The sequence below is a fragment of the Bos grunniens genome, chromosome 28 (assembly GCF_055505025.1).
Source record: "Bos grunniens cultivar Pamir isolate PY7600 chromosome 28, Bosgru_T2T1.0, whole genome shotgun sequence".
NCBI classification, from domain to species: domain Eukaryota; kingdom Metazoa; phylum Chordata; class Mammalia; order Artiodactyla; family Bovidae; genus Bos; species Bos grunniens.
Window position 1 is genome coordinate 18,319,371 of NC_141192.1, and position 13,074 is coordinate 18,332,444.

Here is a 13,074-nt window from a genome sequence, read left to right on the forward strand (position 1 = left end):
CTTCCCTGCCCCTGGAAGAGGCCTTCCGGGTGTCAGCTAGAGCTGACAGGCCTGGCCTAATTGTGCTGGGGGCTGGGCTAAGATTTGCTCAGGGAACTCGAAGGGAATAACAGTGGCGGAAAGAGGAACTGGGGATGGCAGCCAGAATGCTAGGTGCAAAGTGCGCTTGAGAAGCTGACACTCACAGCTCAGATGAACTGTCCCAGCCCATCAAAAGCTCTGCCCATCCAGTCCTCCACTGGGACTGTACCCGCTGCACGGCTGCCTCTCCTGCATGGCCCCTGTGTCTCCCTAACTGTTTTGGAGGTTAGGGAACTGTTCTGGAGTTCTAGGGCAGGGGTCCCATAACAGCCTGCCCTTTGGACCCTGTTGCAGAGCTGATGACCAAAACGTAGCCATTGGGTGATGGGCTGAAGCACCATGCCAGGGTTCCGTTCTCCGGACCACCAGAGTCGGCAGGGCAACCTCTGACTTTCGACTGGGCCTCGTGGAATCTCCTCAACAGCAATGGTGCCCTGAGCTTTTGCAGGCCAAGGGACATGGGTTTACTTTGTTTTGCAGTTCTGATCTCTTGGTATGGCTTCCTGGGATTCTCAAGTATCAATATAGTTCAATGGGAAAGTGCTGACATCTGCTACCAATGCCTGCCTTGGGCACAGGATAGGGAAGGGCAGTACGTGTTCTGTATCTTTGCTCTTCTGTGATAATGCTCTGGACTTTCCAAAACACTTTCTCAGCTGTTATGACTTCTTTGGTTCCTACTCACTCTCTCCCCCCACAGAAAACCCTGGAAGGTTTTATTGTTCCATTTAATGCACAGGAAAACTGAGGTTCCAAAAGGTTTGTGTCTTGTCACAATTGAATGTGGAACTGGGACTGAAGCCTGTGTCTCCTGCTTCCCAGCCCTGTGCTCCTTTCTCTGCACTGAGCAAGTCGCCTTACAGGCCAGGACTTGGACTTGCTTACTGTGCATACCGGGCCCGGGGGATGAGCCTGTGCCCACAAGCCCATGGCTCTACTCCTTCCACATCAGTCTTTTCTCTCCCCTTCCGGCCTGGCAGCCCTGAAGCCACAGGACTCCCGGGGGGCATGGCAGCCTGTGCACCCACTTGCTCGTGGGCGGGGAATGGGGAAGGTAGGAACTTGTCTATCCACAGAGCCTCAGGGTCTCCAGGAGGAACTGAGCCAGTTGGATGTGTAGCATTTGAGCAATTGCAGAACATTCTCCAGAAGCAGGGCTACAGGAAGGGCCTGACTTGAATCAGGCTGGGCCAGAGAAGGCCGGCTTACTTGGCGTGCAGCACGGGGAAGGGGCTGGGTTAGCGTTTTCCTGAGCTTGAGCAAGGGGAAGCAGGCTTCATAAACAGCAGCAGGGTCCAAGTTTAATAAACAGAGGCGCCCTTGGCCTTAAAAATACGAGGTGAGCTACAAGAGCTGCATTCCCCACTCACAGACTTTTATGGGGCCATTACTGGCAGCTCTCGTACTAGAAGTGGTGGGAGATGTCCTGTCTTTCTGCAGGTGTCTTCTGCAGGTCCTCACCAGCCCGAGAAGCCAGGGCTGGTTATCTGGGACTGTCTGACCTCTGGCTGTGATTCGTACAGCAGGAAGGTTCCTTCGGGAACCTCCCTCTCCCTATCCCCCTGCCAAGGTGCCTTTGTGGCTGGGGCTCAGCTTCTGACCTCCCAGTTGCCTCCCGTCCTTCCTCCCCGGCCCAGCCCTTCCTCTCGCAGGGGCCTCCTGACGGCCGCTCAGATCCCTCCCCCAAGCCTGGCCGCCCTGCCTGTGGCCTGGAACGAGGCTGGGGACTGAGGCTGTACGACTTCCCTTGCTGGGTGGTACACCATTGTGTGACTGGCCTGGGCTGGCCCGGATGCCCCGTGCAGCCCAGCTGTTCTGAGCTCTGGGTGATACGGGGCTGAGAGCGGGGTGGGGATGGCCTTGGCTGTTTGTAGCAATGCTCTGCTCTCAGGAAACTAGGGTGGAGGAGAGCCCAGGGAGAAAAGAAGAGACAGAAGGGCTTGCATATAGGATTTCTCTTGGTTTTAGGGAGACTTTGTAGCCAAATCCCACCTTCCTGCTTAGGAAGCCTTATCCTTTAAGACATGGAGGCAAATGCCTTGTCCAGCGCCTTCCCATGGCTCCTGTCTCTGAACTTCTAGCACTCTGTCACATCTGAGGGTTGTCAGGTCTCTGTTACGTGTCTATTTCCCCCCACTAACTGTAGGCTCTGTGAGGGCAGAGCTGTGTCCAACCCATCTCTGACTTACAGGCCTGGCACACATTTAGTGTTGAATGAACGAATGAAATAATGAATTAATAACTGTTACTTGCTCTTGTCCAACAGGAAGGTTGGTCCTGTGCTACCTCAGAGGGCTGGCTTGAACCAGGCAGATAATTGTAGGTGGGAACAAGGGGACTGCATGTAGGTCTGATGGGTGTGTTTAGACAGATGTATCGGAGAAGGCAATGGCACCCCACTCCAGTACTCTTGCCTGGAAAATCCCATGGACAGAGGAGACTGGTGGGCCACATGCAGTCCATGGGGTCGCTAAGAGTCGGACAAGACTCAGCGACTTCACTTTCACTATTCACTTTCCTGTATTGGAGAAGGAAATGGCAACCCACTCCAGTGTTCTTGCCTGGAGAATCCCGGGGATGGGGGAGCCTCGTGGGCTGCCGTCTATGGGGTCGCACAGAGTCGGACACGACTGAAGTGACTTAGCAGCAGCAGCAGCAGCAGCATGTACCCTGTTAAACCATGGTGGCCTTTCCTGGAACTTTGAGATGGCTGGTCTGAGGCTTCTTGGGGCTCTGGTTGGCCTAGGAGAGGCTGGAATGATCCTACTTCTTCAAACACTCCTCCAGAGGAATCTGCCCAATAGTAGAGAAGGTCCCTTCTCTGGTCACCTTTGGCTTGGGGGCACTCATGACCCTGGAAGGTTCATAGTCCAGATGTGACAGTCTGGTCACTGGCAGCAAATCTTCAAGGGCCCAGCACTCCTTGGAGACAAATGCCAATTCTGGGGAGCTGGGGGCAGTGGCTGTAAGGTTCTAACTTAGCTGGGGCAGGAGGGAGTGAAGGGGATGCCCGAGAAAGCGTTGGCACCAGCCTTTGGGGCCTGCTGCAGACAGACATCATGGGGAGGATATGTAGACAGAGAGCCCTGCTCTGGGCTCTGAATGCTGCCCTGGGTCTAGACCACCTGCGGCTCCCTGGACCCGCCCTGGATTATCACTTGCTCTGAGGTCTTTGTTCAGGTTGATGCCCAGATCCAGAATATGCTTCCCCCCTTTGTCGTGCTAACTGTGACCAACCAACTGACAAGACAGCCCAGGGGTCCCCTGCCCCCAGGAAGCCTTCCCCAAGGCCCCATCTACACCTGGGCCTCACTGCCTCCCTTACGTGGCTGCGCTTCACTGTGGCACACTGGCTTCACCTCTGTGTCTCTGGGGCCTGGCACAGAGTGGGTATTCAGGGAATGCCGGCTGACTGAATAACTGCACAAACGCGGTCCAGTGCTAAGTTCTCAGCAGTGCTCCTGCGGTCCCTGCAGTTCCTTACTGTGGTGTTGCCAACAAAATATCAAATCAAAGTGATCTTTTCCCAACATGAAGAAGCAGGAAAAAACTTGAAGGGATGGATTCATTTTGACTTAAAAGTTTTCTCCTAGAAATGCTTCCCCAGCTGGTACTTGATGCTGTTTGTCTATTATGATATTACAGCCCAGGAGCCATAGGCACACATGTACATACACCCCATCCCTGATCTTGGTTGTCCCGAAGTTATTTTCTGGGAGCAGAGTTAGTGATGACCAGGATGAGGAAGGCAGACAAAAGGAGACTGCGTTTCTCACCACCCAAATCCCCACACTCCTACCAGGGAGCCGGAACAGGCTGAGACCTGCTTCAAGGAGGGCTAGGATGCTCTCCCTGTGTGTATGAAGAGGCAGTGTTTGTGGGTCTCCACTGGGCTCGGGTGGATCTGTACAGAGGGTATGGTCAACAGATGAAACTTCTGACCATGGGGACCAGCCCCAAGTTCTGTGGAGACTGCTTGGGGAGTAGCCCACTCATTTTGGGTGGTTAAATGTGGCTAGGGTGATTTCACATTTCTCTAATTCTCATTTCTTCCTGGGACCAAAAGGAAACCAGAGGTTGCCTCCCCAACTCAGGGTCTTAGAATATTATGGGTCTTACCTACTGCCTCCTTGGGGAACTCTAGGACTGCGGGGTGTGGGGAAGCATGGGGAGTGGGCATGAGAATGGTGTGTGCACTGGCCTAGGTCAGGATGCAGAAGAGCAGCATGACAAATGCTGAGCTGCCCATCTCTTTCTCACTAACAGAGCCCTACTTTTATTTGAGGCAGTGCTATATGTGGCCTCTGAGTAATAAGCCAATCCCAACAATCCTGTCCCTCATTTTTTCCAACCTCCTTACAGCTAGGGTGCCCCTGGGAACCTCTTCTGGCCAATGAGTCACAAGAGAACTCTGGAGAATAATTCCAGAGAATTTTGTGCTTTCCTGATAAAAAGGCAGAAATTGTTGCATGGCTTTTTTTTTTTTGTCATTTTATGCCTTGAATGCTGACATGATGGCTGGAGCTATAGCAACCATGTTGCAACCATAAGGGAAAGGACAAGAAACATCAGCTCTGACATCAGTGAGCACAAAATCAAAGTTTGTAATTCTCTGCGGAATTGCTGTTATGTGATAAAAATGTATTCTCATTTATTTATGAATCCCTATTTGCATTTCTGTGACTTGTAATCAACACATCTTTAAATGCTATTGGAGAGATGACCAAGATGATGATTCACTCTGAAGCTAGGTGCAGGTATAGAGGGGTTGCCACATAAAAAAACTGAGTCCCTCCATGTCTCCACAATAAATGATACCCTACCTGTCCTCCCCTCAGTTAGTTATGTGTGTTCTGTAAATATGTTTCTGTTTGGCTTACTGGGTGTGATTGGTTGAAGTGATTACTATCACCCTGGGGTCTTCAGGATGTGGTTTCCTTGGATTGGCCCAATTCCACCATCCTCCCCAGAGAAACCCCACATAAAAAGCCCAGCCCAGACCTGCTCTGACCCCACAGTCCATAGTGCTACTGCCAAGGAGAGGGGTCTAACAGAGTCACCTTTGGGGGGCAGAAGGATGGAGCTGAGGTCTCATTTACAATCAGGGTGCCTAGGATAAACAGATTACACAAATGTCACGATGCCTACCCCTCCCTGTATCTACGCTCTGTGCAGTGTGCCTTTGCAGTTCACTCCTTCAAGAGATCAAGTTTATTTCCCCACATCTTGAATCTGGGCTGGTCTTCTGGCTTGCTTTGGCAAACAGAAATGTGGCAGAAGCAGTCATGTTCAGTTCCAAGCCTGGGCCTTATGAGGTCTCGCATGCTTCTGCTCTTTTCCCTGGACTTTTTCTGGCTCCACATGAACCAGCATGGACTAGCCTTCTGGAAGGAGAGAGAGAGGTGGCCCAGTTGCCCTGTTATCCCGGCTGATTGGCAACCAACCCCCAAAAGAACAGCTATCCAACTGACATACACAGCTGCCCACACACACATGTGGGAGCCCAGCTGACAGCAGAACCACCCTCCAGCTAAGCCAGGTCTCAAATGCCAGCCTGAAGAACTGGGGCTAAGTCGATGGTTGTTAATGCCTCTTTGGTTTGGATTTGAATGCAGGAATATTGTGGTGATAAGATAGCTGATACACTCCTCTTCCTCATGGCTTACCAAGCACTTCCACAGACAAGAACTAACTCAATTCCCCACAACCATCTATGAAGCATATATTATCTCTCTTTTATAGATGACAAAACCAATATTCAGAGAGGTCCTGACTTGCTCACGATCATGCAGCCAGCTCACAGTAGAAATCACACCCAGGCCCATCACCCCACATGGCATCACCATCCAGCCCTGCCGGTCCCACCTCCTTCTCCAACTCTGCAGACTTTGCACACTGCCTTGGGCAGTGGCCCCACCCATTCACGCACCAGGCTGGATCACAGACATGAGCCCCGTGACCCAGAAACGTTGCCACAGCATGTTACACCAACACGACGCACGGGAAGAGGCCAGAGGGCACCTTTCCGCATTTGGCACAGAGGCCCACAGATATGCAGCACACTTGGCCGGCGGAGTCAGGCTGGCCAGACTCCGAGGTACAGGTTCCCTCCGTATGGTCTCCTCGCACTGCCCTGGGTGAGCAAACACGGCTAAATCAAGGCTCAGAGTGGTGCAGAGGCAAGTGAACCGGCCCCCCAGCTTGGCACACACAGGCCCTCCATAAAATACTCACAGGCTGAGGGATTCAAGGCATGATAAAGCAGTTGTTGTGTACTCAGCAGCGCGTGGCATTCCACTCCTACCCATCTCGTCCCGTGGCACAGACAGCGGAGCCACCCTCCCCCAGCCTCCTCTCCCAGCGGCCGCCCCCAATCACTCACCGACAGGGTAGGGGTGCCCTCGTCCTCCACGGTGACCACCAGGTGGTAGAAGCTCTGACGCTCGCGGTCGGGTGGGGCGGGGCGAGTGGCGATCTCGCCACTGACGCGGTCCATGCGGAAGGTCATGTCCTCATTGCCCCCGGTGATATAGTAGGACAGGACGCTGTTGATCCCGATGTCACGGTCGGTGGCTCTCACCTGGACCACAGCAGTGCCCCCGCCCACGTTCTGGGGGGAAAGCAAGAAAGCGGTCATTCCAGGTTCAAGGCCTTTGGGGCACAGTCTAGCTCCTGCTCCTGCTCCGGAGCCCAAGACTTGGACCTCTAGCAAGCTCTGCTCTGATGACCCTGCGACAACGATGAGGCAGATAAAGATGATGGTGGCGAACATCCTGCAGGTACCTACGACATGCCTCGGCCTTCGTGAACACATCCAATCCTCTTACAATGCTATAGATTAGGTTACCCTATTTACAGATGCAAAGACTGAGGTTCAGGGAAGGGATGTGTGCAAATCACACAGCCAGTCAGTGGCAGAGCCAGGATCTGAATCGAGGGAGGTCTTCATGAACGTCCAACCTGACATACCCACTAGTGCCTGGGCAAAAATTTTCCTGGAGTGGCTTAATCTTACGACTGAATAATAAATGAATTGTTTATACAGATATCAAAAACAAACTTAAGGTTACCAAAGGAGAAACTGGGAGCAGGGGGTGGGCATAAATCAGGAGTTTAGGATGAACATACACACCCTACTATATATAAAATAGATAATCAGCAGGGACCTACGTATAGCACCATGAGTTTACGTAAACTCCGGGAGTTGGTGATGGACAGGGAGGCCTGGCGTGCTGCAGTCCATGGGGAGCATAGAGTCGGACACGACTGAGCGACTGAACTGAACTGTATAGCCCAGGGAACTCTACTCAATATTCTGTGATAACCTATATGAGAAAAGAATCTGAAAAAGAATGAATATATGTATAACTGAATCACTTTGTTGTATACCTGAAACTATCACAATATTGTAAATCAACTATACTCCAATAAATATATTTTTAAATGACTAGTTTTATTTAAAGGCAGCTCTCCCAGGTAAACCTCAGTCTCCTGTTGGTGGTGAAATGCCACTTTCTTCTTTCCCTTTCCCCCCCCCCCGCCCCCAGGACCTGGCCCAGGTGTTAGGGATTGAACCGTGAAACAGTAAGCCAGGTCCCCATCCCCGTGATCTGAGAGACTAGTGGGCCAGGCAGATATTTAAACAGGTGCTTCACAGTTGGCTATACCCACTCTTCATTCTGGACAGCTGTATGGGCCCCAGGGCCACCCTCACCTCATTGACACTGACGTTGTATCCAAAGGGGCTCTCGATCACTGGAGGGTTGTCATTGATGTCCAGGATGGTCACCTGCAGGATGTGGTCCTTCTTCCGTGGAGGGGTGCCACGGTCGGATGCCACAACCTGCAAGGAGGGGGAAGACTGGAGTCAGGGTTAAAAGGTGGGGGCTGGATGAGGAACATGGAGTCCAGATGGGCTGTCTGCTCAGTGGGGAGGACTGCGAGGTCAGAGAGACTTGCTGGCCCATCCCGGCCCCCTGGCCCTTCGATTCTCCCCAAGGTTTTCACCTTCTGCCCCATGCTGCAAACAACTGTTGCCCAATTCTTGTCTGTTTAGAGACCTGTCTTTGCAATCTGACACTGATGTGTCTAGTCTTTACCTCCCTATTCTGCCCCCAACTGTAACCTTGGGCCTGTAACCAGACCCAGGGCTCCTGTGTTTAGCTTCTATTCCTCTGTTCCATGCACTCAGATCTGTTGTGAGTGCATGGAACTCACGCAAATAGAGAAAGAGCTTCAAATAATCTTTTCAGGAATGAGCGGGAATCCTCAGGCTCATAGACTGAGCCTGTCCCTAGCAGCCTTGATATTTTCTGGAGGCCTACAGTGTGCTAGAGCTCAGACTGCTGCAGAAACATGGCTCTGGGGTCCCCAGAGACCCCTCAGGAAACACAGTGCATAGTGTGTGCTACGTCACTTCAGTCTTGTCTGACTCTTTGTGACTCTATGGACTGTAGCCTGCCAGGCTCCTCTGTCCATGGGGATTTTCCAGGCAAGAATACTGGAGTGGGTTGCCATGTCCTCCTCCAGGGGATCCTCCCGACCCAGGGATTGAACCCACATCTCCTGCGACTCCTGCATTGGTAGGCGAGGTGTTTACCACTAGAGCCACCTGGTAGCCAGAGCAGTTCAGCAATAATGGAGGCCTTCGTGATTCCTCACCTGCATTTATGTCTCACCTCAGCAGAGGAAGTCACGTTTTTCTGCCTATTGCATAAGAAGGGAAACTGAGGCCCCGACAGAGCAGACCACTTGCCCCGCTCACAGTGTGCTTGTGGGGGAGCCAGTGCTCTGTCAGCTGCCAGGCTTTCTCTCTTGGCTCTTACAGCAGGGACGACCACCCCTGCTGCTTCCTACTCTGGGTCCAGGGACCCCTTCCAGCACACCTTTTTTCCCCAGGTCAGTCTTGCTCATGCTCTTGGCCCTAAGGGGTGCTGCCTGCCCCACGGTACTTGGTGATGTGGGAAGCTGACCACCAGGGCATGCTGATGGGCTGAGTGCTCTTGGGATGGAAGGGGTTGCTGCCCACCTTGAGGATGTAGTGGTCCAGCTCTTCTCTGTCCAGGGGTCTGGCCACAAATATTTCACCAATGGAGTCGTTGGTGGTGACGATCTCAAAGGCCCCGGCGATGTTACCAGCAGCCAGAGAAAAGACCACCTGTCAGGGAAGAGAGAGGGTGAGGGGTGAGGGTGAAGAAGTGGAGAGGACGAGAGGCTGGCGGGCAAGCCAAGGTGGGCTCCCCTGTCCACCGGGGCCCTCTGCTCAGCCTGGGCAATTGAGAAGAATGTATTTTATGCAGAAGTGATTATATCCTCAAAATGGGGTTCACTGAGAGGGCTTCAGGGGATGGGGAATGATGTGAGCATACTGGCCTGGGGCCAGAAAGGCAGGTGTGAGTCCCACTACAGGCGATTTCCTCAGGTGGGGGGCAGGGAAGCACTGAGTCCCCTGCAAGGAGAGGCCCAGCCCTGGTGTCACAAGGGCTCTGTTCGGCTCTCACAACAGCCCTGATAAAGGAGCTGTCCTCTTCAGCTCAGAGAGGAGGCTCAGGAACAAGAAGCTGCTGGCAAGGTCACACAGCTCGCAAGTGTCCAAGAGAACAAGGATTTGAACCCAGAGGCTTCTGACTCTAGAGCCCCCTAGAGGTGTCCAAGCATTTAGAAAATGGTGGAAACCTCCTCCAACATGGCTCAATTTGTAGGACAGATCAAAGTGGTGTGAAGATTGGCATGCTCTGCCACCCCTCTTCCTTGTGCTCTGGGGGTGCCCCAAACTGTAGCGGTGGGGAGGGGGGGCCCGAGAAGCAGGGGGAGGAGGAGTGTGTCCTCTTGGGGCCCTGGGGCTGTGTGCGGAGGGCTGGCCCCTGGGGTGAGATGCTGTGTGGTTTGTGGATGAGGTGACCAAGGGGTCATGGAAAGGTTAAAACCCTCTGTGTTCAGCTCGCTGCGGGGGCTGAGCCATGGCCAGCCGTGGCTGCCATGTCCCTAGGACCCAGGCAGGGCTGACAGCTTGCATAGCTCTGTCTCCAGCCCTGGCATGGACTGTGGTGAGGGCAGGGTCGTCTGCTCAGGGCCTTGCAGAGCCTGGACGACCTGCTCCCGCTCAGGATGGGGACGGCTCCAGTGACCCCTCTGGCTGAAGGGCTGTGGGAGCCCTTGCTCACAGCGCGGCTCTGGACTGTTTCACTGGTACCCACCTGCCCGTTGCTGCCAGCGTCTGGATCCCGGGCCTTGACAGTGGCCACGTGCTGGCCCACGGTGCAGTCCTCAGGCACACTGATCGCTGAGTCGGAGGTGAAGTCGAACCGGGGGCTGTTGTCATTCTCGTCCAGCACAGTGATGTAGACCTGCGAGGGAACATGGCCAGAGACCTCCACCTCCTTCCCTTCTTGGGCCCCAAAGATGGGGTCCCACTATGGGCCCAGTGGGGACCACACCTCCAGTCAGTTCCAGCAGTCAGCAAGCGTTCAGAGCTTGCCTAGGCCAACCTGACTTTATACGGAGGCCCTGAGTGCGTTTCTTCTGAGAGTCTGGTGCCGGGGAGCAGGGGTTGCTGCAGACAAATGCTGGGAGCCTGGAGGGCACTCAGAAGTGGTGGGGCCTGGGAGAATTGGAAGGCATAGCCCTGGCTAAAGGAAATGGAAGCTACTTAGCTCCAAATTTGTGAGGGTGTGTCAGCTTGGCATTGGCACAGCTTCCTGTTTTTCAAAAGGAACTAAGGAATCCAGATTTTTATGTGGAATTAGGTGGTGATTAATAAAAATTAAAAAAAAAATTTTTGTGCAGCCCAGCTAAAACACATCTGGTAACCAGGTATTGCCCAAAGGCCTCTTCATTTGCACCTCTGGAGGGAAGGAAACAGGGCTCAGGAGCAGGAGAGGGGACACAGGGGGCTTGGTGGTCCCAATGTGGAGAGGGAAGGGAGGGAATTTTCCAACTACCTGATAAAAACAGGAGACATGTAAGTTGCATGCGAAGAGCACACTGTTTTGTGCCTGCAGCTCAGGCTTCTCCTGCAGGGTCTGAAGAGCAAGCCTGGAGAGGAGGCCCAGCTGGGGATGCAGCTTCCAGCCCATGGATGGCCACGGGCCATGCAGCCAGAGTCATAGGTGCCCCTCAGGTTCACTGATGAGGGGACTGAAGTTGGGGTGGGAGGGAAGCAGGCTCAGGGTTTAGCAATCCCAAGCCAGGCCTCCCCACCACCTCACTCTCCTTCCTCAGGCCTGGGGCTCCAGGGCTCCCAGGTCTACTTCTTCCCTGGTGTGCACAGGACTCCATGGGGAACCTATGGAAGCTCACCGCCATGCAGAGAAGGTTCCATTTCATGCCCCCTCCTTCCTAATCAGGATTTCCCCCTTCTCGGTTCTAACCACACTTCCAAATTTTAGGCAGCTGTCAGCAATGTAGGGAACAAACTCAGGCTTCACAGCAGGGCCAATTCTACCTCTTACTAGCTGTGTGATATGGCAAAAATTATTCAACTTCTCTGATTTTCCATTTCCTCAGATGAGAGGAGGAACAAGAACACCTACAGCATCAGGATGCTAGAAGGAATAAATGAGCCAACAAAAAGTGATGGTGTAGCAAAAAGTGGTCCCTGTTCTGCTTCTGGTCTGACAAGATGCTGCCTATCCATCATGAATGTTCGTCAGGGAGTTCTGTGAAATCCTAGAGCCCCAGTCTGCTCACCTGCGAAATGGGCATAATAATGTCTACCACGCTGTTCTCAGAGGGAAAACAAACAAGGCCCCCACAATCTGCGTGTCTTAGTTGCTCAGTTGTGTCCAACTCTGCGACCTCGTGGGCTGTAGTCTGCCAGGCTCCGCTGTCCATGGGATTTTTCCAGGCAAGAATACTGGAGTGGGTTGCCATTTCCTCCTCCAGGGGATCTTCCTGACCCAGGGATTGGACTCACGTCTCCTGTGTCTCCTGCACCGCAGACAGATTCTTTACCCTCTGGGCCATCCGGGAAGCACTCTCCCAAACTCTTCTCTCTCTGGTCAAGGTCTTGTGGGGAATCCCCGTGTTTTCTCTCATGTCAGGGGCTCTGCACATGCCATTTCCTCCACCTGAAATGGTCTTCCTTCTCTATGCTTTCTGAGGAATCTCAGCTTGAATCACTTCCTCCAGGAAGCCTTCCTCGATTTCCCTGATATCTTATTATCCATTCTGTTGTGGCATATATTTCTCGGTGTGATAATTTGATCAGTGTCTTTCCCCTCCTCTATTTTCTGTCTGTGAAGGCAGAGGCTGCGTCTGATTTTGGTTTCCTGTTGCACATACCCTAAGCCAGCCCAGAGGCTGGCACACAGTAGGTATTCCTTCTGTGATGGAATCAGAGCACTACTCTGATGATGTGCTCCGGCAATGGGGAATCTGCATCAGTGAGTGAGGAGGGAGGGCAGGTACCAAGATCTACCGGAAGGAGCCATGGGTCTGTGCCCTCACCCAGGGTCTCATGGTCCAAATATCCCCGCCCCCATCCCTCAAAAGCCTGAGAATATTACTCAGAGCTCCTACGGCAGGGCTGTCCCCGCCCAGCGTGCCCCTTCCGGCTGCCTCCCCACCCGTCTCAGGGCCACGGGGCTGCTGGGACTGGGGAGGAGTCAGGTGTAGGTGAGCTGTGGTTTGGGGGTTCCGGCCTCACAGAGGAAATGGTGGTGCCTTTAAAAGGCCCCTCAGCCTGCCTCCACCCTGACACCTCCAAGTCTGGGGCTGACAGGGCTGGTGTATCTGGGCCAGTGGCTCTGGGAGCCTCTGAGAGGAAGCCAGGGCAGAACAAAGCAGGGTGGGTCCTGCTTCCTGGAAGACAGTGAAGGGACTAGAAATACAGGGGCCCACGCAGGAGTGTGTGCTCTGAAACACGCTTGCTGGCCCGAGCACAGGAAGTGGCCGCCTGGCCCCCCGAGGGCCTTTGGCACCCTGCGGGGAATGTCCCTTGACAACAGGGAGGAGGAACGACTGGGCCCGCTTTATGGGTGAAGCTGCTGGGGC

At 53.5% G+C, this 13,074-nt stretch overlaps 1 protein-coding gene across 7 annotated transcripts in view; it reads right to left on the minus strand.

Moving 5' to 3' along the window:
• The window catches only part of CDH23 (cadherin related 23), a 439,149-nt gene that overhangs the window by 70,087 nt on the left and 355,988 nt on the right, over positions 1-13,074 (minus strand). For 5 of the 7 annotated variants that reach the window (XR_015156859.1, XM_086382172.1, XM_086382174.1 and 2 more), the window contains exons 33-36: positions 10,278-10,427; positions 9,110-9,238; positions 7,796-7,924; positions 6,464-6,691 (exon numbers count right to left, since the gene is read on the minus strand). Coding sequence is in view for 6 of the 7 variants with exons in the window: in XM_086382172.1 (XP_086238298.1) it covers positions 6,464-6,691; positions 7,796-7,924; positions 9,110-9,238; positions 10,278-10,427 (636 nt within the window). In the remaining variant the exon portion in view is untranslated. Of the gene's footprint in view, positions 1-4,701; positions 5,466-6,463; positions 6,692-7,795; positions 7,925-9,109; positions 9,239-10,277; positions 10,428-11,021; positions 11,232-13,074 lie in introns of those variants that run through there. The other 2 variants (XM_086382175.1, XM_086382178.1) reach the window with 2 other exon arrangements.